General features: G+C 46.5%; 1 protein-coding gene and 1 long non-coding RNA gene across 12 annotated transcripts in view; both read right to left on the bottom strand.

Moving 5' to 3' along the window:
- Positions 1–1,985: 1,985 nt before the first annotated feature.
- LOC131482893 (uncharacterized) lies at positions 1,986–4,263 on the bottom strand. The gene is made up of 3 exons (XR_009247387.1): positions 3,689–4,263; positions 2,778–2,867; positions 1,986–2,114 (listed from the first exon to the last, which is right to left on the bottom strand). It is a non-coding gene; the product is annotated as an uncharacterized LOC131482893 (long non-coding RNA).
- Positions 4,264–5,008: 745 nt separating this feature from the next.
- Positions 5,009–24,664, bottom strand: part of ERC2 (ELKS/RAB6-interacting/CAST family member 2) — an 899,314-nt gene continuing 879,658 nt past the window's right edge. For 7 of the 11 annotated variants that reach the window (XM_058678726.1, XM_058678722.1, XM_058678728.1 and 4 more), the window contains one exon: positions 5,009–7,996. In XM_058678726.1, coding sequence (XP_058534709.1) covers positions 7,709–7,996 — 288 coding nt within the window. In that variant the 3' untranslated portion in view covers positions 5,009–7,708. The remainder of the gene's footprint in view (positions 7,997–24,664) is intronic. The other 4 variants (XR_009247350.1, XR_009247349.1, XR_009247351.1 and 1 more) reach the window with 2 other exon arrangements.

The raw sequence follows: 24,664 nt of genomic DNA, 5'->3' as shown, positions 1-24,664 counted from the left end.
CATTGTGCTTTGTGCCCATTGGATCCTTGTTAAGGAAAAAGGAAAAGAAAACTTTAGGAGCTGAAGGAACGCATTTAGGATGAGGAAACTGCACAAGTTGGGGAAGCAGCCCAAGGTGCCTTGTTTGGTGGAGAGAGAATTTTCACAAAGGCTGAAAACTCAGAAGCGCTCAGGGGTCAGGGAAGGAACCTCCTGGGGTGAAGCTGAATAGCTGTAGCCATGAAGACAATGGAGAAGCAATTAGTATGAGGATACTTCAAAATGTTCACGGAGGGCCTAGTGCAATGGCTCTGTGGCTATAATCCTCCTTTTGCAGGCAACAGGATTCCATGTGGGTTCTGGTCTGTGTCCTGGATGTTCCACTTCCCATCCAGCTCCCTGCTTGTGGCCTGGGAAAGCAGTCGAGGATGGACCAAAGCCTTGGGACCCTGCACCCACATGGGAAACCCGGAAGAAGCTCCTGGCTTTTGGCTTCGGATTGGCTCAGCTCTGGCCACTGCAGCCACTTGGGGAGTGAACCAGTGGATGGAGGAACTTTCCCTCTGTCTCTCCTCTCTGTAGATCTGCCTTTTCAATGGAAATAAATAGATCTTAAAAAAAAACTTCATGGAAAAAAATGTCCTTTCTTTTTTTTTAAGATTTATTTATTATTATTACAAAGATTTATTTATTATTATTATTATTTATTATTATTACAAAGTCAGATATACAGACAGGAGGAGAGACAGAGAGGAAGATCTTCTGTCCGATGATTCACTCCCCAAGTGAGCCGCAACGGGCCGATGCGCGCCGATCCGAAGCCGGGAACCACCCACACACACCCCTCAGATAAATCCCAGAAGAAGGGCATCCATACAGAGTCAGGGTCACTAGTATAGCTCAAAAGCACAAAGGTCATCAAAGAAAATATCAGTCTGAGAAACTCAAATTGACAAGAGCAACCGAAGGAGATGTGGCAGTGAAATGTGGTTTGATACGGTGTATGAGCTCACGCGACAGGAGACTGGGGTCTGGGACAGGGCGAAAGCCGCCACTTGGGAAGCACACATCCAGTGTCAGAATGCTTGCCTCTGAGTACTGCCTGCACTCCCAGGTCAGCTTCCTGCCAGTGCCCATCCTGGAAGGCAGTGCAGGAGGTGATGTTAGCTCAAGTAATTAGACTCCTGCCTGTCCCAAGAGAGACTTGGACTGAGTTCTCAGTTGCTGACTTCAGCCTGGCCCAGTGTCTGCTATGGCAGGCAATGGGTGGAGGGAACACAGTGGAGCAGGAGATGAAATCTTTTCAGATAAGATCGATCGATTGATTCAAAAGTTAGAGTTACAGAGAAGGAGCAACAAAGAGTGATCTTCCAACTGCTGATTCATGTCCCAGATGGCTGCAACAGCCAGGCCAAAGCCAGGCTAAAGACAGGAGGCAGGAGCTTCTTCCAGGGCTCCTACTTACCTGGGCCATACGTTGCTGCTTTCCCAAGTACATTAGCAGGGAGCTAGATTGTAAGCAGAGCAGCTGGGACTTGAATCAGTGTCCACAGTGGGCAGTGGCTTAAGGTGCTAGGCCACACCGTGAGCCCCATAAATCAACGACCTGGAACCACCTGGTCAAATATTCCTCAGTGGTCCCCTTCCAGTCCTCGTGATTCTGTAACAGGGCCCTCTGCCATCTTTGCCAATCTCCTCTTCAATCAAGAAGGAGAAAGCCTTGGGGGCTCAGACCTCATCTTTTGTTTTTGTTACTCTTTTATTTTAGGGTATCTATTTACATAGAGCAAACAACTCTACTTTCTTAATTTTAATGAAGAGGGTGATGTTTTGGGGGTAAATCAAATTTATTTACGTAAAAAGAAAAAGGGAATCTGTTTAACTTAAAGCCAATTACTGAACTGAAGCTACATACTGGTTTCACATACAGCACACACTAGAAGAGAGGCATGCGATGACTGAAATTGAGAACCAGTGGCCCATGGCTTTATTCCCATACCTTTTAGCATGGCAACCAAGGCCCTCCTTGACCTGCAGACACCTGTTTGGTCCGATCACCAGATGCGCTGTCTGCAACCCTTGGGTGACCAAGGATGTCTGGAAGGTCAAAAGCGCTGATGCCTAGAGCTTGATGGCTTCGAAGAAACATGAGAAGTTCAAGGGTAGCAAGGTAAAGTCTGAGTCCCAAGCACGGTCCTCCTCGGTCACAGCAGTCCTGAGTATATCAAACCCTACAGATGCTCAAGGCCCATATGCAGTCTGCTTCTAATCTACCCACATGCTCTTGCATACTCTGAATTATCTCTGGGTTACTCATGTTACCTCACACAATGTCAATGCTGGATAAATAGTTGTTATACCATATAATGACAAGGGGAAAAAAAATCTAGCCATGTTCAGCAAACATTTTTGGGTTTTGGAATACTTTTTTGATCCACTGTGGCTTAAGTCTGAGGATGTGGGATGTGTAGCTAGAGTCTCCCACCCCACCCCTCCCCACCAAGTTATGCTTGTCTGGGCTCCCATCTGACATGTGGCTTGACCCTCTCTGGAATCCATAGCCTCACCTTGCCCTACAGAGCAACTGTGGCAGACACAGGTGAAGCAGCCAGTTCTTTGGGGGCTGTGAGCTGTGCGGCTCTGCTGGATACCAGTATCACTAGGAAGCACTAGAGGATGGCTATAGGAGGGGTTGGCATCCTAACCTCACTTACACCCACCTGACCTCGAGCCCAATACATCCCCTAAGCAGAGAGGCTTACTGAGCATGGGGTTCAAAGCCCGGGGCCACTACTTACCACCTGGTGGACTCAGATCGGGGCACGCCAGCTCTCTGCACTTCCTCTTGCCATTCCCAAGGGCAGACGAGTGCGTGGCTCATTGGATTACTGTGAGGATGAAAGAGATCGTGTGAGCACGGCCTGGAGCACTGACCTCTAGAATTGTATGCTGCTTCTAGTCCTGTCTCTGGGCTCCCACACCCTTCACTGCCAAAGCAGCACCATGACAGTATCTGCCTCATGGGACTGTTGCCAGGACTAAAGACTCCATGCACGTAAGCCCTTTGCATCTTGACCTGATTCCTCACAAACACTCGATAACATTTAATCACATATCACTGCTGTTTACTTATTAGTAGTAGAAGTAAGATCAGCTATTCCAAGAATTAAAAATCTCTCCAGTCTTTTGTAATAGCAGTAAACAGATCCTAGGAAAGTCTTGGGAATATGACAATTAAGTCTAAGCACTTCGATGAAACTCAAGGCGTACATTAGCCTGCGATTTGAGTTCCCCGATGTGTGGGCTGGTTCCCTAGGTACAGAAAGGACTGGTTTATGGGTAAAGAAACCAAAGTCCCATCTGGCCAGCTGGGTTTACATAACCAGGCCTGACTGCAAGCTGGCGGCTTCAGGAAGTTCTATGAGGTAAGAAATTCTTGTCCAACAAAAGTTCTCTTTCTGTGAAAAGTGCATGGAATGAAAAGGGTAAACAACTTTGCAAGTCCTCCAAAATGTACCTGACTGCGGGAATTTCACACCTGGTAGCTTTAAGCCCATAAAGCACAGCAACTAAATGAGATTTCCCCCAAGTTGTCAAGGACCAACTGGAAGGAGATTTTGTCCCTTCCTCTCCTTCCTAGACAGCCTTCGAGGATGTATATTTCCATTTCCGGAGCACCGGGGACAGTTTGGGATTGTAACGAACTTACCATACATCACTTCCAACTGGGTCCCACTCTCACCGTCCGGCCAAAGGAAGATATTGGATTCCATGACATCAATGATCTTCCTAGCTCTATAATCAATGGCTCATGGAGGTCAATCCTGTTACGAAGCGGACATTCACTCCCTGGAATGTAATTCCAACCTGTAAAGGAACCAGGAGCTAGCTCTGTAGACTTGATAGGGACATCTGGCCAAGAGGTTCTCCAGTTGGTCCCTAGGTAGGCTGTGAAGGCTGGGGAGCCCTTGCATGGATGAGTGTGTGTGTGTGTGTGTGTGTGTGTGTAAGTACATGCATGAGAACCAGCATACAAGTGGCAGCAGGGCTATAGCTTTGCTCGCCCAGCTTTCCTGATCTACTCTAGAATAGATTGAAAACTGCCTGTCAATCATGTGGCCTCACCCTCCCAACACCTTCGAGAAAGGCGATTGCATTCAGGATTCAAAAAGAACCAGTGAGTTTCCTCTTAGGAGAATGGACATGAATACTTGAAGAGAAAGACTCTCCCTAAAACACAAAAGCTGTTGGCAACGATCTTTGCCACAAAGTGAAGAGAGTTAAGCAGGGGCTAAGGCAACCCAACCGAAAAGACAGGAAACCAGAGAGAGAAGAGGAGGGGGGTGGGGGCAAAGGGAAGGGAAGTGTAAGAAGAAAGAGGTGTTGGAGCACGTGGCCCAGGTGCTTGGGAGACCTGTGTCCTACACGGGAGAGCCTAGCAGCATGCTCAGCCCCCTGCCAATGCGCCTGGGAGGCAGCACACAGTGGCTCGGGTATCTGAGTTCTTCTCATCCATGTAGGAGACCTGTTCCTGGCTCCCGGCTTTGGCCTGACTTAACCTCTGGGCATTTGTGAAGAGAACCAGCAGACAGAAGTTGGTTTAAAAAAAAGATTTGTTTGACCTGTACAGTGATAAAGAGAGACAGAGAGAGACAGAGATCTTCCATCCGTTGATTTCATTCCCTAAGTGGCGCCAACAGCTGTGGTTGGGCAGGCTGAAACCAGGAACCTCTAACTCCATCCAAGCCTCCCGCCCAGGCATTCAGGCCATCTGCTGTTACTTTCCCAAGCACATTAGCAGGACACTGGAGTAGGGAGAAAGAAAAATAAGGAAAAGCAGGAGGAAAGGAGGAAAGCAATAGTGCCAGTGAGTTGGTTTCTTAACTTGAAGTTCTAGTTCCGGGCAGACATAAAGATCTCTGTGGCCAGTGATTTTGCTTTTTGGGGGGTCCCTTTTACTTCAAGTTCATTCGCTTCTTCAGTCAAGGATCTTCCAAAACTGGAGCACTAAAGAGGGATTGGACTCACATCAGAAAGAAACAAGGTTTATTTGATGAATATAAATAAGGCGATCAGCACAAAGTACTTCTCATACACATGGGAACAAGGTCATGAACTGTACACATCGCGCACGTTGTATTTCTACTAGACACGAGGTTACAATGACTGGCTGATACATGCCCACTGGAAGTTTTGAGGATTCCTTAGTTGTATTTATTTTTGTCATATCGATGCCCATAGTCACATGGTCAATATCACAACCCACATGCCACTCACTTGGAGAAATATTACAAGAAGCACTACCAAACAAGGGTCTCAGGGAAAATTAGATACACCGACCCCTGGCAGCATTCAAAGACCACTCTACACAAAAACATCGCAGATAGAGCTTATGTCAATACGTTTGCGGCCTCGTCATAAACTGTTGAGAGAGTAAATTGAAGACCCTCTTCTCAAATGAAAGTTGACACGCTGTTCACGTGCATACTGGATATACACAAAAAAATCATTAAATACAAAATTGAGACTGTACATGGAAATCAAATGGGGTATAAAGTACAAGTCTGCTTTTGCACAAAGTAAGATCAACTTCTAAAGGTTAGCCCCAACTTCTTCTCCAACTACTTACAATTAGAAGGGAGCCTGCCGAAGTTTGCATGAAGGAGATATCTTCCCCAGCATCACAGTGTTTGCTGTAAACCCAGAGATTCTTTTAATAGGGTGTGAAAAGGGATTTTTGGAGAGAGTAACCCCGAAACATCAGAGTATATGAAGTGAAGAATGATGTTACTTTGAACAGAATTTCAATTTTTCTGGGACTAAGGGATAGACCCACCCCCTTAAAAGTATGATCAATAATACTTTTAATCAATCAGAGAGGAGCCAAAGATGATACCCCAAATAATAGCTGTGACAAAATTGGCACATACGTAGAAATATAGAACAATACATGGTTGGTTGTTTTGTATTCATTTGGAGGATTCTATTTTTCCCTGTTGGGTTTCTATTTCAAGTATTCAGCTGCAGAGTTCAGGTCAGGACCTGGTTCTGGGAGGCAGTGAGGACCACCCCTTTGAAGACACCCAAACTGTCCAGGGGGACTGGTCTGTGGCCTGGGTTTCCAGTGTGACATTGTGTCACACTAGGGGCTTGCAAAGAACTCTGCTCACTTCTTCAACCAAGACCTGGATCTCTTTGATAGTTAAAGGACAAATGTTTTAAACATGAACGTAACTGGACTGTTTGTGCGACACATAAGCTTTACGTATTTGCTTTACTTACGGACGAGAACAAAGCCAGAAGCAAGAAACCTGCGTGAATTTGTTACTCCGAATGCACCAACAAGCGGAGAGCGCAAGTCAGAGTTGGTTTCCTCTTCTCCAACAAATAAGGTGTTTGTCTTTTGAAATATCTCTATGGCTCACAAGAGAGGCTCAGAGTTAATTGCACCAGCATTTTAAAAAGTAATAGGAACGACTAAATTCAATGCAAGACTTCAGGGACACCTGATTAGAATCCTTTCCACAGCAGCAAAGAAAGACAACTCTATTGATTAAGGCCACTCATGCTTAAATTCACTATTTTTCCTTTAAAAAAGAAAGAAAGAAAGAGAGAAAGCAGGGTTTCATTTCCCACTTGCATACACTTGGAAGGGTTGCTTCCATCAACAAGAAAATGGATCAATATAAGAGTTGTACCTGTTTGCCAGGTTTGGTCATGAATAGTATGAAGTCATTACAACATTAATGTTTTTAGTAATCTTCAGTGGAAGCATTAGGAGTTTAATTCTCCTTAGTACCATGTCAATGTATGTAAAAGACCTCAAAATGTGGCCCCCTTCCCTGGCATGTGCTTTGAAGAATGACTCTGTATCCACATACATATTGTGTAGTGCTATATACAGAAACACAGCTTGTGTGATTGTTCCTCATTCAGCAACGTGTTCATGTTGGATGCTGAAAATGCTTTGGAATCCATGTTGGAGACATTAAAAACAAACACACACACACACACACACACACGAGAAATGACCCATTGTTTACAGAAGATCAAAGTTTACACTGTTTGCACAGCATTTGGATCTCAAAATGCGAATGAGTCCCAGCTTCTTCATGGAGAACCTGCATGTGCTGGAGTGGTAAGAGCCTGAGGCTGCGTCAGGTCCAGCTGTGGAGACACGTGGAACCTGCGCAGTGTAGATGCAGGTGCCTTGGGCTTTCACCACACTCCAGTACATCAGCAGGGAGGAAAAACTAAGAATGACCAATTTAGATGTGCCATGCATTGTCAGAGACACACACCATGTTCTCATAAGGCGATTTCTTGGCAAGTAGTAGTGGTTAAAAATTGATTTCATTTCCAACCTGGCCCAGAGGTAAACTACTGGTTATGCCACCAAAAGGTGGCTCTTCGAACAGCAGATTAAAGAAATAGAGGAGGGTAAAGGCTCACAATTTTTGGTGTTTTTGTTGCTTTGTCAACCATTCCACACACTGCGGTACCCAGACACTTCCAACATCACTCACTCACAGTGAAGGACCACTGTTTGATAATCTAATGCGTTAGGAATGACCACTGAGACTGAACCAGCAGCATCACGGGAGACGAAGCAAGTGGTCCAAGAGAAACTGAAGCCAGACTTTAAAATTCCATGGAGTTCAAATTATCCAACGATGGTTAAGGAAACAAATAAAAATGCTACCCAATAAAGACATTCGGAAAGAGATGATCACATCTCCAAAGCCCACATCCCAACCCCCAAAAGCAGAGGGGCCTGTCCTTCTCCTCCTCTGCCTTCTTCCTTTCCAACACATCCCAATCCATGAGAAGTGACATGAGATGGCGCAGGAAATATTAAGCTGAACAGAATCACATTCAGTACTGACAGTGAAAACTCCCCTTCGGTCCTGGTGAGCCGCTCCAGGTGGTGCTGGACAGTGATGAGAGCTGCACTGCAATAGATTATCAGAATATTGCTGCAGAGCTGCCTTTTCCTTTCATTCAGCCCTTCTGATAGCTGCAACAAGAAAGCACATCATTTAGCAGAGAAAGCAACTGGCCCCACTCCCTGAGATCACCCAGAGCTGTCCTCCTCCCACCCCTGCACCCTCCTCTCCAACTCTCTCCTTGGTTGGGGTTGGGTGGAGGTGGGGCAGGGGGAGCTTAGGGGAAGAAGCACAGAGGAAGCACAAAACCAACAGCAAGTGATAGCATGACCTGCAGATGCATCTGAGCAGAAGTGCTTTCGAAAGAAGTCACAGCAATGTGCTAATGTTTCCTGCCATACACAAAGAAATGCAAATGTGCTAGAATGTTCCAATGATTATGTCTGAACTATCAGATCAGGGGGTTGGTGTTCTGCTCTCCACATTTCAGTACAATGACTGAGGATTTAAAAAATTTTTTAAAGATTTATTTATTTTTATTGGAAAGGCAAACACACAGAGAGGAAGATCTTCTGTCCGTTGATTCATTCTGCAAGTGGCTGCAACAACCGGAGCTGAGCCCAACCAAAGCCAGGAGCCAGGAGCTTCTGGGTTTCCCACGTGGGTGTAGGGTCTCAAGGCTTTGGGGCATCCCTGATTGCTTCCCAGGCTACAAGCAGGGAGCTGAATGGGAAGTGGGCCCGCCGGGACATAACCGGCACCCAAATGGAATCCTGGCACGTGCAAGGTGAGGACTTTAGCCACTAGGCCACCGCGCTGGGACCAAGGCTTTTACATTTTTTGAAAATTTATATTTTTGAGAGGCAGAAAGAGAAGAGTCATCAACAGAGATCTGGTTCACTCTCCAATCTGGTTTGCAATAGCTTGGACTGGCAAGGCTAAACCCAGGAGGTTGGATCTCCATTTGGGTTGACTGTGAGGGTATCATGGAACCAACTAATTGGACCATTATCTGCTGCTTTTCTTGGCACTTTGGCAGGGGGCTGGATCAGAAGTGGTCCAGCCAAGGTGCAAACTAGTGTTCCAGTATGATATGCCCAATGTCACTGGCAACAGTTTAACCTAGTGCACCACAATGCTGACCTCTAAAATTAATTTTTAAGATGACAGACCTAAAGATAGCTAAAGCACCAAATACTTAACATTGACTTAACAACCACCTAATAGCAACAATTTAAAAGGAAACTGGATTCAGCCTTTCCATTCCTGGATATAGACCCAAAGTAACTTAAATACATGCCATACACAATTATTTGTAGCACTGTTGCAAGTTGACCAAATCTATCCCAGACATGAGCTAAAGGCACCCTTTTGAAGCTCAGGAGTTTTTACTCATTGGCTGGCACTGAGCAGTGGGCTGTCTAGTACCAGTGAAGTGGAAGAGAGGAGCAGCTCCAACCAGCTGGTTTAAGAGGTTTTAAAGCACTGATCATCCAATCAAATAAGAGAGCAGTGATAAATATTATGAATCAATCAACCAAGCTTACATCAGTGCACAATACAAATTATCCAACCAACTGTAGTGGTGTGAAACACAGACACCCAAGCTGCTTAGGCATTGTACAGTTTTAAGCTATCCAATCAATAAGAGCTGCACCCATCTAGTAGTGAACAAATGAACCAGGAAAACAGATACTTCTAATTTCATGTACAGAAACCATTTTAGGGCAATCAGCTTACCACATGAGCTCTAAAAGAAAAGCAAGATCTCATCCTGGACTGAGATATTTTCTTGCACTAAGTGCTCTCACTCCCCTTTTGGGACACTCTAAGAACATGAGGTTATGGACATGTCCCAGAAACATATCAGGAATTCTAGCGTTACTGCTGCCATTTTTTTTTATTACAGGGCTGTCACAGCCTCATTATTCACCATAGTCAAATGTTCACCAACAAATGAATGGACAGACACATGCGGTCTGTGTAGATGTTGATTGAATTATGATTCAGCTATAAAAGTGATGAAGTTCTGAAACATGTTACACCATAGATAAATTTTGAATGCATCATGGCAAGTGAAAGAGATCAGACACAAAAAGACAAATCCTGTAGAAACATGGTTCCACTTACTAGAACAGCCAACACAGGGATGAGAAAAATGGATCAGAGGTTACCATGCCTGGATTGATGGGGGCAGGGGAGGGGAGCAGATCTTTGTCTCTGGAGACAGAATTTCTGCTTAGGGTGGAACAAACAGTAGTGAAGAGTCAAATACCACTGAAATGTACTTTTAAAATGTTTAAACTGGTATGATTTATATTAGATGCATTTTGTTCACCATAAAAAACATAAAAGAATACTAGCATCTCTTTGAACAGTGCAGATTTCATCTCCATACTCACTAACCTGTGTTCATGCTCAGCAAACATACAGAGGAAGGTCAGCTATTTCATATTTCAGACCCTGGGGAGGAGGTATCCAGAAGGACCCTAACTTTTCCTCGCTGGCCCAGTGAAGGGCTCTGGGTGTGATGAGCGACTACAGCGGGGGCACATGGCAGTGCCCACAGTGCGGCTGCCTGGGGAACAGGGGAAGGAGGGGGAAAAGGCACACACTTACACAAGCCACATCTGTAGACACAGCAGCCTGAGCTGCCTGATCCGGTGGCTGAAACACCGACTAATGAGAACACCACCAGTAGCTGCACAGGTAGGCAGCTGTTTCAGGCTATCACTAAGCGTGCAAACAAAATACGCAGCTTGGATGAACTCTGCAAATTCATACTGAGGGGTTTGGTGTAACCCTTCTGATTAAGAAACTTGAATTGGGGCAACAACAATAACAACAACAACAAAATGACTTTTGCAGAGGCAGAAAGTTAGGGAGTTCCTAGAATAGATCATATTACCATTCTGGCACATTGAATCTCTGCAAACTTTGTATGAAAATTCTAAGTCAGAGCACGCTTTCTGTTTCATGAACTGTGCATAGCTCTAATTCTTTTGTGCATTAGGCATTTCTTAATCATCCTTTTAAAGGGTGACCAATATATTACAAAGCCGCATGATTAAAAGGTAAAGAGAAACCCAAAGCAGTATTAAAATGTAACGATTGGCATTTTTTTTAACACATGGGAAGTGAGCAAAAAATAATTACAGTGAATGTCCAATGTGCTTGATGTTTTTCCAAGATAAAATAGCAAAGAACAATAATTTATTCAGTCGCAAGAAAGGTTTCCAGCTGGGTAACAGGTCACCAGGCAGAACGCAGCACCTCTCAATTGCAGGGCATTTCTTGCTGGGGAGGTTTATGCTGTAGGCAAGAGAACTCTCAGAAAGTCTGGCCACTTCTTCAATCAAACAATCCATTCACTAGCAGCCCTCAAAGGGTTTGGGTAAGGGGCAGGTGGTGGTGGTGGTGGAGGGGAATGGATAGAGAACACAGCCTTGCCAGCAGTTGGAAACACAGACGCCTCCTCGTTGAGGAGCAAAGGAACATAGGCTTAAATAAAACGGCAAAAGGAATCCTGACCTCCAGCCAGGAGGCAATCAGAGCTGCCTCTCACTGTGAGACTATTTCCCCACCCCCACCCCCAGCCAGTCCTCCCTCACCTGGGGAGCTACAGGGGCCCCAATTCCCTGCTGCCTTCTCTCCCAGCACCCAACTCCTGGAGCAGCCGCCACCAGTGCTATTTCAACACTGACAGCCACTGCATCCTGCATTCCTCATTCACGCGCTTTATAGCGCCTGTTTACAACCCTGTTTACAATCCCGCTGCCCACACTCTGCCATGGAGGACTGAGGGTCTCTGGGCCCTGTGGGCTGGGCCCCATCTGGCCCCCCTCACTCTTTCTCTCTAGTCCTCTCCAACTCCCACGTTCTTCTGTACACTCCACAGGCTCCGCCTGTGCCTAACTGCCTCCTGTCACCCAAACCTGCTTCCTTCCGCATCTCAGACAGGGCTGGCAGGCCCTGACACCAGCTCAGGGGCTGACCCTTCCCTTCCTCCTTCAGCCTCCCATCAGATGCCTGTCTCCCCAGAGCCTCACACACACAGCAGGGGAGCTGTCTAAACTTTACTGTCCAGTTGGAAGCCACGGGCCACCTGGGGCCACCGAGCACTAGAACTGTGTGCTACTCCAATGCATAAAATCTACAGACTTAATATGAGAAAAAGAAAGATGAATTATCTCAGTGACATTTATATTCATTTATTTTTTAAAGATTTATTTATTTTTATTACAAAGCCAGATATACACAGAGAAGGAGAGACAGAGAGGAAGGTCTTCCATTTGATGATTCACTCCCCAAGTGAGCACAACGGCCGGTGCCGTGCCCATCCAAAGCCAGGAGCCAGGAACTTCCTTCAGGTCTTCCATGCGGGTGCAGGTCCCAATGCATTGGGCCGTCCTCGACTGCCTTCCCAGGCCACAAGCAGGGAGCTGGATGGGAAGTGGAGCTGCCGGGATTAGAACAGGCGCCCATATGGGATCCCCAGGCGTTCAAGGTGAGGACTTTAGCCACTAGGCCACGGCACCGGGCCCCCATATTCACTTATTAAAATCACATTTTTGATGCAAGGAATCAGGTAACATATATTTCCATTATTTTCACCTGTTTGTCGCTCTTAATCAAAACATGGTCACTAGTAAACTAAGCCAAGCCACTAGAGCTGTGGCTTACATAGTAATTCTACTGAACAGTTTGGTTTTGACAAGAAGCTGTATGAGGGCAGAAAGCAGGTGGTCTCGCGCTGAGGATTCCTGTGCCTTGCCTGTTTTCAGGCACAAGCACATTCACTTCCACCATGGTTGTTAACCAGAACCTAATGCAGAGGCTGCGTCCTAAAACCTAGGGTCCTTTTAGATTTCCTACTCTAATCTCAGATGCTGAGACAACCGATCTCATGGCCAAGTTTCTGCAACTTTGCTCATGTCATGAAAGTTACTCATCATTTGACTTGAATCCGAAGGTACCTGAGTTACTGGTAGGAGCTCCTTCCCAGCAGGCCTTGCTTCTGCTGGAGCCGGTGACAAAGTCAGGGGCTCTGAAATGCGGTAAGCACCCCCCGTGACGTGGTGAGATTGGGGGTAGGGAGGTGTGGGTGCAGGAAGGTTTGAGAGTTTCCTTCAGTATGCTGGATGGGGGTCAGGGGCGGAGGAATGCCCCCAGCTGACAACCAGCAACAGGAAACTTCAGTCCCAGGGCTGCAAAGAACTAAATTTTAGCAAAACCTGAAAGAACTTGGAGGGGCATGCTTCCCCAGAACTTTGGCTGGAAGTTCAGCCGAACTGTGAAGGGGGATCCATGGACATTCTTTTCAGCCACTACATTTGTTTTAAGTTGCGATGCAGCAAGAGGAGGTTCGTCTAGCACCGATCTTGTGCCAGGCAATGTGCCTGGTGCTGGTCTGGGACAGGAGACAGACAGACAACACAAGTCAATAGGTGGATGTGCAGATTACAATTTCTGGCTTCAAGGGAGCTTTGCAAGATTTAATAACAGACTGATGCTATTGATGATGGACATGCACTCACATGTAACATTGTTTGCAACTCTATATACATGAATATCATTCTCACCTCTCTCAGGGTAGGGCTTTAGAGCCTCTCTAGGATTTGTTCTGCTTTGTTTGCATTTTTTTAGTTGGCCCAAACACTGCATAACTAGGATGATATTGTAACACAAAGTGATTTCCATTGTGGGGAGCCATCTGACCAAGGCAGGGTGGAGCTGACACTCCTGCCTTGGCTCAGGTGGGGGTGGTAGGCAGCTCTGCACCCCAGTGAGCTGTGCGTCTGCAAGGGCAGCCTATAAATGTGCAGTGTCTCACAAATATTCCTTCAGACTGTTTTTCTTTGGAATAAAGACACCTGCCCGCTTATGGCTTTCTTCTCCTGCCCCTTCAGTAGTGATTTGCAGAAACAGGCTGGGAGAACGGGGTCTTTGGTAAACACGGAGGGGTTAAAGGGGAAACTGTTTAATAACAGTAGTAAAACGCAGGCTATTTCTGACATCTGCGTTAATGTCCATTATGCTCCATGTGCTTTCCAAATGTGTGCAGCGTGCCCCCAGGTACAGGAACAGACACCCATTCACAGCGGCCTGGGATGCCCCTAACACATTGCACATGGTGCCCCACACAACAGGCCAGCCCCATAGACTAATTAGCCTGGGTCGGGGAAGAGCTGCTCCTTCTGGGGGCGGTGGGGTGGCGGGCAGGACAGCTCTACTAAGAAACCCAAGGAAAGCTCCATAGAGTGGTTGGTTTCTGCTTACAAAAAAAAAAAAAAAATCCATAACTACATCTGTGTTATTACTTAGCATCTTTTAAAATGAGGTGGAATGGACTTCCATTTTCCTCATGAAGATTTATTTATTATTGTTGTGATCAAAGTGGCAACAAATTATGCTAAATCATTTAATTTTCCTGATAGGAGCAACCACCTTGAAGCCGTAATTCAAAAATATGACTGGAGAGCAACATTTTACCTTGAGAGTGGCCTCCTGCAGCTCCACGGGGCAATAAAATGTAACACTTCAGAGCCCAAAGGGTTGAGGGCTGGGGACTGGGGGCTGGGGTTGTGGCTAGGGCTGGGGCTGGGGGCTGGGGTTGGCCCAGCCAGCTCTGTGCAGGCTTGCTGTTAGGGACAGCATTGCTCACGGCGCAGCGGAGGCAGCTAAGGGAGTCTGTATTTCATCTTCTGTTCCTGTGCGCTGGGTGTGACTCACCCATAATATTTTAAATGAAGGGATTCAGATTGATATGTGATGTGTACATCAAAATGGCAGCCTCTACTGCTTTGTCTCCTCAGGATTTATTTTTGTCATTATTATAGTGGTCAGAATTATTAATAGCGAATGTTTGGTGCACGCTGTCTGCTACCGCCCTCTGAGCTTGCGCCTGAGTTATCTTAAACAAGCCTGACAGCACCAAGGTACCGATCCACTAAGTTCATGGCCCTCAGTAGAGCTGAGAGAGCTGTGCTCAGGGGTCCTGGGTGCTCTGGGTCAAATTCCCCAGCCTCGTGGGGCCCCTCACTAGAACTCAGCTCTTTTTCAGTTCACACACTGCTCCCTTGGCCTGGAGGCCAAGGTTCCCCACATCTCATTCTTTCCTCTGCCGCCTTTCCAGTCACTACAGTATCTTCAAAGTACCTGTAAGATGTGGTCAGTATTTTTATGTTAAAAATTCTCCTAAAGGGCCAACAGGAGGCCGGCATCCTATATGGGGTGCCAGTTTGAGTCTTGGCTGCTCCACTTCCGATTTAGCTCCCTATTAATGTACCTGTTAGAAGAAGCAGGGCACAGTGCCAGCCCCTGAGCTCCTGCCCCCCACCTCCACGGGAGCCCGGAAGCTGCTCCAGGCTCCTGGCTTCAGCCTGGCCCAGAGCTGGCCTTGGTGGTCACTGGGAGAGTAAACCAGCAGATGGAAGCTCTCACTCACTCTTCTCGCTCTGTCTCCCTCTAACTTGGACTTTCAAAATACATAAATCTTTTAAAAAATTCTCTGAAAGTGTAAATTCATTTCCTTTGAAAGGATGATTTCTTTTAATGTTATACTGGAGTCCCTGTATCTTATTCACTGCATAATTGTGTAACTATGAAAAGTGCTTGTCTGTGACACACAGAAAATTATCTCATGAATATGTAGCCCTGCCTCCTGCTGGCCTTGACTCAGAGATCATTTCCAATGGTCAGCAATGGCCTTCTCCCAGCAGGCAGGCCTGGGCATGGTTGGCTGGTTAGGCACATTCTCTGGCCACCAGTCAGCTCCAGCACCACTACAGTCTACTGTGTGAGTCAAAGTGTCATGGACTGGATTTTTTTTTTTCTATCTTAAGGGCAGAACACAAGACAGAAAAATCAGAAATCTTCTCTACACCAATATTAGGTATTCTGTGTTATTTTTAACACACCAATTGGATAGAAGTGTGTTTGCTTATAATTTTTCCTCTGGAGCATGCCCTCTGGGTTGGGTGTTGTGTGGTGCAGTTCATTAAAGTAACCTCTGGGGATGCCCATATTGTGTTTCAGAGTGCTCTGGGATTGAGCCCTAGCTACTGGACTTCTAGACCAGCTTCCTGCTAGTGTGCACGCTGGAGAGCAACAGGGGATGGCTCAAGGCCTCGGGTTTCCACGAGAGGTTCAACTGGATTCTGAGCTCTTAGCTTTGGCCTGGCTCAGCCCTGGCCGGCATGGGCATTTGGGCATGACCAGCAGATGGAAGATCTCTCTCTCTTTTTCTTTGCCTTCAACAAGAACAACAACAAGAAAATATTTCCTTGAACCTGAGGGACTGATCAAAGCCAAAGCCTTCTGTGACTCTACTGTAAGATTTCTGTCTTTGACCCATGGACGTGTGGGTTCCAGACAGTTCTTTGCTCTGTGCACAGCATCCCTGACTAGTCCCCAGTACATGTCGGCAGCACTACTTTCTCCCAACTTGACTGCCACCAAGTCCTGAGATAGCACCCAATATCCCTATGGGGCTAGGGACAACAATTGCCCCCACTTGAAAACCCTTGGTCTAACTGATTATTCAGGGACATCAATTGCTGATGGTGCAGTTTTAAACAGTGACATGTTTCGTCAGTAAGAATACGAACCCATGCGTCTAACAGTCATGGAAGACACAAACGCTTCTTTAGATGTAAAGACCACTTTCTAAGCTGCTTCCACATGATTTCAGACCTAGCTGCATAGATATAAAAGTCCTCTGGAAAGAAGTACCAAAGGTAATAAAACTAAAGGAAATGTACAGCTTATCTGACATAAAATAGAAATGCTGCAACGGTGACAGTGAGACACCTAAGACACTTGCTGAGCTCAGTGAAAAGGTAAAATCTAGTTTAAATTTATAGCATTCCTTCAGTGTCCTTCTAGGAGTTTGGCATTTTGCCAGGGTTCCTTGTTAAAAATTTGTTAAACGTGTTTGGCATTAATGCAAACACAAAGTGGTCATTTGTTACAAATTCTATTGGAATGCATTCATTTAAGGCAATGAAGTAGTTACTAGAAAAGAAAAAAAAAGTTCATTAAGTACATTTAAAAAATACAATGATGTATGCAGTGTGTAAATGTGGCGCCCTGGTGGCTATATAAATCGCTGACAGAATAACCACACATTGTGTTTAGTTTGAAATTGGAATCTTTTAAACATAACTGATAGAACAAAAACTGGTTTTGTTTGTTGTCAAAACCGATGTTAGTCCTTCTTTTCTGAATTAGTTAAAGACCCCCAAAAATTTGGCATCCATTTTTCTACCATCTCAAATCAGGGAGACAAATGGGTTAAAATGGTGATTTGGGAATCTTTAGGGCTTGGGGAGTAGGGTGCTGCTTACAACCCAGAGATGAGGGCAGATCCCACAAACAGAAGTTCAGGAGAAAGGGGAAGGCGTGGAAGCTGAGAAGCTTCTGGGAGGGTCAGGACCTGTGTGTTCTCCTGGCTGCCTGAAGTTCTGAGGCTACCTGCAGAGACAAAGGGATCCTATCCGCAAACACCTTAAGCCTTGGTTAGTGAAAGCTTACCTTCCCGTCCCACCCGCACTGTAACTGTTTGCCACACAAAGGAATTATTGCTGAGTAACGCTGACTCCTTAGCTGGCTGAATAAACAGTTCTGAAGCTCAGCTCTGGGAGACAAGAGCTGGTGGACATCAGGCAAAGGGTTTCTGAAAAGTTTATTGGGAAAAGCACATGACCTTTCAATTCCAGTTTTCCGTGACCTTTTGGGAGCTGCCTCATATGTCTTTCAGGCCCGTCGCACAACTCGCTTGTGGAGGTTCACGTGGGTTATGTCATCTCAGGGCCTGCTTACGCTTGCCAAAAATCAGTCTGAACATTGAATGGAAAACTTCCAGTGTCCCAGGAATCTTCAGCAATTACTTATGACTTTCTTCCCCCCATCTCTTGCACTCTGACACATTGACTGCTATTGCAAGTGACAGAAACCCAGCAGTCCTGGGACACTGGGACAGCTTCCAACCACCTGCCCCACTCCCTGCCATGTGAGGTGGACAGCATTCAGACTTCCCTTGAAGGAGATGGACCCAGGATCTCTTTGCGCCAAGCTCCTGAAACATTTTTCTGGGTCAAGAGCAACTTGAGACCAAGCCTGGCATTCTGGATATAGCCTGGAGAAGTTTAACCTTCCCTCTGCCCGAGCTGCCAACAGGGTCAAGAAACAAGTCAAACAGTGGGGAGAATGTATTTATCTCCTGAACCAACAGGAGCTATGCGATGTAAAAGTTGAGAAACACAGCCCGTAGTGTGGAACATACCTTGATTTGGGGCTTCCTAATTTTTACCATTTGAGAAGCCCTCTTTAAGGGAAGGAAAAGAGGCTGGTCTTGTAGGTCAGCAAGTTAGATCATCAGCTGCAATGCTAGCAACCTGTAGGAACGCCACTTTGAGTATCAGCTGCTTTGTTTCCAATCCAGCTTCCCACTAATGCGCTGGGAAAGCACTGGAGCCCCCTGCCACTGACAGGGAAAGACCTGGATGGATTTCACGGTTCTGGGCAAACACTTAGCTTTTTTGGCAATCTGGCAGTGAACCAACGGAGTATGTCTGTCTCTCTCTCTCCCCCCTCTTTTTGTCACTTTGCCTTTCAAATAAAATCACTCTTAAAAAAAAATAAAGAATATTCAAATAACTGGCTGCTTCAAGCTTGGCAAAAAAAAAAAATGTCTGGGCTCATGAACACATTAACAGGGGGCGCCTTCCGGGGTCTTGCCAAAGGTCTGTGAACTAGAGGGGCTCTGAGTGTAGGCCCCCTTATCCTCATGATAAATACCCCCAGCCTGCGATTAGCATCTATTTCCATGAAGGCCTTTTTGAAGTCCAAATGAGAATCAAAGTGAAAACATTTTTAAAACCTCTTTACGAAAAAGGGTTCAGTTTTATGAGCCCCAGAGAGACATCGCCTCTGCACTGGGCGCTAAGAGGGCTGTCACGTTCAGGAAAGAGATGCCCCCTCCTTAAAGGGGGGCTCCCCCAGAGAGGCATTTTGGAGAATTTGAAACATGAAGGAACAGTTTGATATCTCAAGTTTACCGACCAGAAGTGGCTCAGATGACAAGTGTTTACAACAGGATCTTCATCGAGCCAATAATGGCAATTAGTCTGCAGGATTTGAAGGCGCCCTTCCCGCCTAGCTGAGGTGGAATGCCATTTACTCTGGGGCTGGTGACTAATTAGGGGTCTCGTTTGAAGATCAAGGTTTTGCGATCCCTGTTTCTTAATAACATGGTTTGCCTGTCGGCCACCTGGGTCCAGGCGAGACCTCCCCCCCACCGTCCCCAACCCCAACAGCAAGAAGTGCCTTAGGCCCTAGCAAGTGTGGGCAGGAAACCAAGGATCTAGCCTTTTGAGCAATTTAACCTTTTCACCACCAAGGTCCTGCAACCTAGGGCTTGATTTTGCTGCTCAGAAATGAAGCTATTTGACCTTGTATCTGGGGCAGTCTGATGGCTTGGTTGGGATGCAAAGAACCTGCCTTTAAGGTGCAAACGCCTTGGCAGCCAGCTTTCTTGAAAGGGAAGAGAGACAGGAAACACTCCACTTTTCCAGATGAATGGTGAGTCAAGAGGCTCTTTGCTTTTGCCTCAGGTTGGGCCATTTCCGGAATGCATATTAGCAGTGACTAGCTGAAGAAGGAAGAAGGTTGTGCCCCAATCTAACCCACCTGGAGACCCCCAGTGGCTGAGAAGCCTGCATCTGCAGACCTCTGGGGAGGGGTGATGGTGGGGGGCGTGGGCTTGTTGTATCAGGTTAGGCTGCCTGCTACCCTCTTAGAGACAAGCTTAGGAACGGAGGCCAGGACAGATGGCAAAATGAGCTGCAAAGAATTAAGCCTGTAACAACCTGGGCAAAAAAAAACTGTGATGGGAGTTGGTCCTTTGGCTGCTAAGACACCCTGGTCTGGGTTGGTTGTGGTCGCTAAACCCATTAGTGTTCCAATGTGGCAACAGCTAAAATAGCCGGGTCAGTCTGTTTTTGTTTAATTTCTAAAGGTTGTGTGCACATGGCGAGAATGGCCTGCTAAAAGCAGGCAACTTCGTGGCCATAGACACAGTTATCCTTGTCAGCAATCTGAAATCCATTAAAAAAAAACTATTTTGGGGGCCTGGAGCTATGGCTCAAACGGCTAATCCTTTGCCTTGCAAGTGCTGGGATCCAACGTGGCCACCAGTTCATGTCCCGAATGCTCTACTTCCCATCCAGTTCCCTGTTTATAGCCTGGGAAAGCAGTGGAAGATGACTCAAAGACTTGAAACCACATGGGAGACCTGGAAGAGGCCCCTGACTCCTGGTTTTGGATCAGGCAGCTGTGGCCATTGTGGCCACCTGGGGAGGGAATCAGATTTAAAAAAAAAATCTTTGGGCCCAGCGCCGTGGCCTAGTGGCTAAAGTCCTCACCTTGAATGCACCAGGATCCCATATGAGTGCCGGTTTTAATCCCAGCAGCTCCACTTCCCATCCAGCTCCCTGCTTGTGGCCTGGGAAAGCAGTCCAGGACAGCCCAAAGCTTTGGGACCCTGCACCTGTGTGGGAGACCCGGAAGAGGTTTCAGGTTCCCGGCTTTGGACAGGCACAGCACCGGCCATTGCGGCTCACTTGGGGAGTGAATCATTTTTCTCTGTGTATCTGGCTTTGTAATAAAAATAAATAAATCTTTAAAAAAAATCTTTGTCTCTCCTTCTCTTTAAATCTGCCTTTCCCATAAAAAATTTAAAAAAAATTAAGGAAAAAAGAACTATTTTGGACAGATATCAGCTGATAGGAGTTTCGGACTCGATGAACTGTATTTTAATTTGAACTTGCAGAAAACATCTTTGCATTTTCCCAGCAACCACCAGATCACAGTTTCCCTGAACCTAACACAAGGAATTTCTGGAGGGGTACAGAACCTGGCATTGGTGGAAAGGGAAAAGGTAAATGGAACCAGCCCAGAGGGTGAGAAGTTGATCTTGAATGACATTCAGCATCTACGCGCCCTCATTCTCACCCGCCATACATAAAAGAACAGAGGATATGCTACTTGGTTTTGCTGTGTGGAGCTGCAAGTAAAATGGGGTCTTGAAGGAAATATAAACGATTCAGATTGAATTTCACAGTGTCTCCAAACTATGCTTAGGAAACCTCTAAGAATCGTCCCTCCCTCCATCTCCGCACTGTCCCTCCCCATCTCTCCTTCCTCTCTTGATCCATTCTTCCTTCTCACATTTTTTTAAGCATCTACCAGAAATCACACATAAGTACTAAGGATGGGTGGCCCAACAAGCCAGCCAACAGCTCTGACTCCTACAGAATGCCAATCGCATGAGCACGCCAGACATTATGTTCGACAAGTGATTAAAAATTGAGGACGGGAATATGAATGAATGAAAGCCACGCTCAGGAGCAGCAACAAGAATGGCCTGCCAATACTCACTGAGCACAGAACTCTGGGTTGACAGTCCTCATACCCCAAAGATGTTGCTGCCATGAAAGGACTGAACTGCTCCAGGAACAGGTGCAGAGCAATGAAGCGACACAGTCCAAGTTGCACAGTGGAGTAGGTGGGTGATGGGGCACATGGAGATGTTATAACCCCAGCTTCCAGGAACACACAAGACTCTGAGTTGATTTATCAGGAGGGCTGAAAAGACTTTCTGAGGAAATAACACCTCCAGGATGTAAGGAGACATTTGGGAAAGGAATGACTTCTTAGAGTTTTGCCCAGACTCTGTGCTTTCAAATAGATGATCAGGAATCTTTGTCTCCCAGTGTAAACCCTTCTACCATGTCCTTTCAAAGTCTCCACCCTAGAAGGCTAAAGCCCGTGCGTCCTTCTTCCCATCCCAGTCTGCACTGGATTAATCACTTTTTAAACATGAAAAAAAAAATGAACATGTCTGAAGCATTCTTCTCCATCACATGGTTTGCCTTAACACAGATCCAGAACATCTCCCCTTCTCCCAGTGATTCCAAACCAATATGTTTTCTACTGAGGATTCAATGGCAAAATTTCCATTCAGAAGCCCCAAGCAATATATCTTAACATCTTAATTTCATTTGTGAGGAATGCAATGATTGATCATTTATCATCCTTGAGTTTGAGGGAACTATCTGGAGGATTCCAATCTATTGCTTTTATGAAACTGATGGGATATTCACATGTCTTCTGGCTACACAAGGGCTTTGGGGTCCAAACTGTCTTTGATGGAGTGGGATGCTAAAAAGATTATTGAGGGAGGGTCCGCCTTTACAGGAAGAAAAGATGGACTTGCAAAGATGGACTTGCTCCAAATGAGCGCCTCCCCCAATGATGGCCAAGATATCTACTATGGAGGTACTCCCATCCTCCATCCACCCAAGAGGAATCCTGCCTTCCTGGCCCTTATCCTTTCTTTTTTTTTTTTTTTTTAAGATTTATTTTACTTTTATTACAAAGTCAGATATACTGAGAGGAGGAGAGAGAGAGAGGAAGTGGAGCTGCCGGGATTAGAACCAGCGGCCATATGGGATCAAGGCGAGGACCTTAGCCACTAGGCCACACCGCGGAGCCTGGCCCTTATCCTTTCAAATGTAATCTTGCAATGCCTGGGGGAATATCTGACATGAAATCCACTGCCTCTGGTAGAACTTGACTTCTCAGGCTAAAGAGCTTCTTTATCCAAAGGCATTTTTTACTGGTGTATAAACAAAATAGCACCCGGGACATCTGGCTCAGGTCATTGCTACTGTAGCTGCTCTTCCAGCTCTTATACAGAACCACCACAAAATGTCGTTCTGTTGGGTAGGGATACTTGGTCAGGAGACTTGGCCAGGATTTTATCAAAACAAGACTTTTGGAATGTCTACACTATCACTGATCTCGTGTTGCACGTGAGAGTGGGAGCAGGGTCACAAAGTCACCAAAACCATGGTCTTCAAGTATGAATTCTATAATGGCAGATCCCCAGTAAGTACCTACTAGCTGTTTTCCATGGTGCAGATTTCAAGAAATACATAGAGCAAAAGTTCAATCCATCCGTTCAAACACATTCACGCACAGAGCCCATTTAGTGAGCCTATCCGTCCAATGTATAACTTTAACAGAGGCATCTTCCACTAAGGAATAAGGATTTTGAGAACAGCAAAAGTGATTTCAGGGAGAAACTAAGACCAGCTCCATTTGCATGGTGCCAAAAAGCGGACACACTCTCTGGTTTGAATTTACATTTAAACCCCATGATAATGTCTGACCTTGAAGGACTGCACAAGGGTACAGGACTGAGAGAGCATTAACTGTGGGGCTCTCACATGGACCCATTATCTCATCTGGTATGGCAGTTCCAGCTATTACAAAGGTGCAGGTACCCCGACCAGTGTCACCAGTCATCCGGAAGATGAAAGAGAGGAACAAGCACTTACGTAATATATGACCTGGCTGGAAGTTTCCCTACGAAATCCCAAGGCCCTGGCAGGCAGAGACTTGGCTTAACTTTTCTAAGACAGGCATCCATAACAGAGGGCTGGGAAATATCTTTGGGTAGGAGAGGGCTAGAGATCAAGAGGCTGGGAAGTGACAAAGTGGGCATGTAAAGTCAGCACCGTGTCATCGCAGCAGGACCCCAACAGTCCTCTGGCAGGCCCCATGTGACCCCTGAGTACACCACAGAGGCCTCAGCCTTCCTGTAGAAAATTTCCTTGGGGCTCTGTTGAAGTGGGTACTGCAAGCCCTGAGGAACTGCAGAGATGGCTCCTTGGGGTGCCATGCACAGAGCTTCCTGCCTCAGGATGTGGGTACTGTGTGTGAGTTCTGCTGCAGGGCCTTTGCACACGCAACTCCTGCTGTGGGCACCCTCTCCATGCCCTACTCCCTGGCTAGTTGCTGCATATCCTTAGATGCCAGCTTCCAGGCCACTTCTTCAGGGTGTCCCTTCTCAGCCACTGTTTCCAGACAGATGCCTTGACTGCCATTCCTGTCTTTGCCCTCTGAGAACTTCAACACCTTTATGTGCCGACCGGATGCACATCTGATCATTCGCTAGGCTGCCCTTCGGGAGGACAGGCTCGCTGTGGGGTTTCCTAAGTGCCCGTGACCTGGTGAGCACACGGTCTACGCCCTTGGGGATTGAGGACAGAGCTGCATCTGTGCATCACAAGCTTTGTCAGCCGCTTACTCTGTCAGGAATTGTCCTGACTGCTGTGCAGAGGTGAGCTGCAGCCTCGGCACTCAGCACATTTTGGACTGATGTATTTGAAAGAGCATGAGATGAGGACTAAGAGGAGGCGCTCGGCACAGGGGAACCACCTCTTTCTTCTTCACGTTTCTAGGTTAGGTGCACCCAAGTTATCAATGACTCTCTGCGTCTCCATTTTCTCATCTCCAAAGGGAAGATAGTTAACTCCAACCTTCTCTGGTGGTTGAGGAAGTAAAATGACATGCACCCTGCTTGTAAAGCCTGCCCCTGTTCCTGCCTGCCCCACAGAGCACCCGGTATATAACTGGCATTTGGTGAGCAGTGGTTCTCCTCACTTCCCTCTCCAGAATGGGCTGTACAGCAAAGAGGAGGGCACGATGACCAAGTGACCCAGGCTGGGGTGCTTGTGCTCAGCTTACTGTCCCGGCTGGCATGCACGCTACTGAGGAAGCTCATCTCAGGGGGCAGGAAGCAACAGTGGCAGAAAGAACATCCAAACTTCCTTCCAGCTGTGAATTCCAGGCCTCCAACCTGGGGCACCTCCGGCAGCCAGCCACATTGGCAGCCTCACACTTTCTCTTGGGCTCTTCCTGTTGGCACAGCCCATAACACTTTACAAAAC

This window comes from Ochotona princeps, chromosome 21 (assembly GCF_030435755.1).
Source record: "Ochotona princeps isolate mOchPri1 chromosome 21, mOchPri1.hap1, whole genome shotgun sequence".
Taxonomy (NCBI): Eukaryota; Metazoa; Chordata; class Mammalia; order Lagomorpha; family Ochotonidae; genus Ochotona; species Ochotona princeps.
The sequence above is the reverse complement of the archived record's forward strand: the minus strand, read 5'-3'. Positions and strand labels throughout refer to the sequence as shown.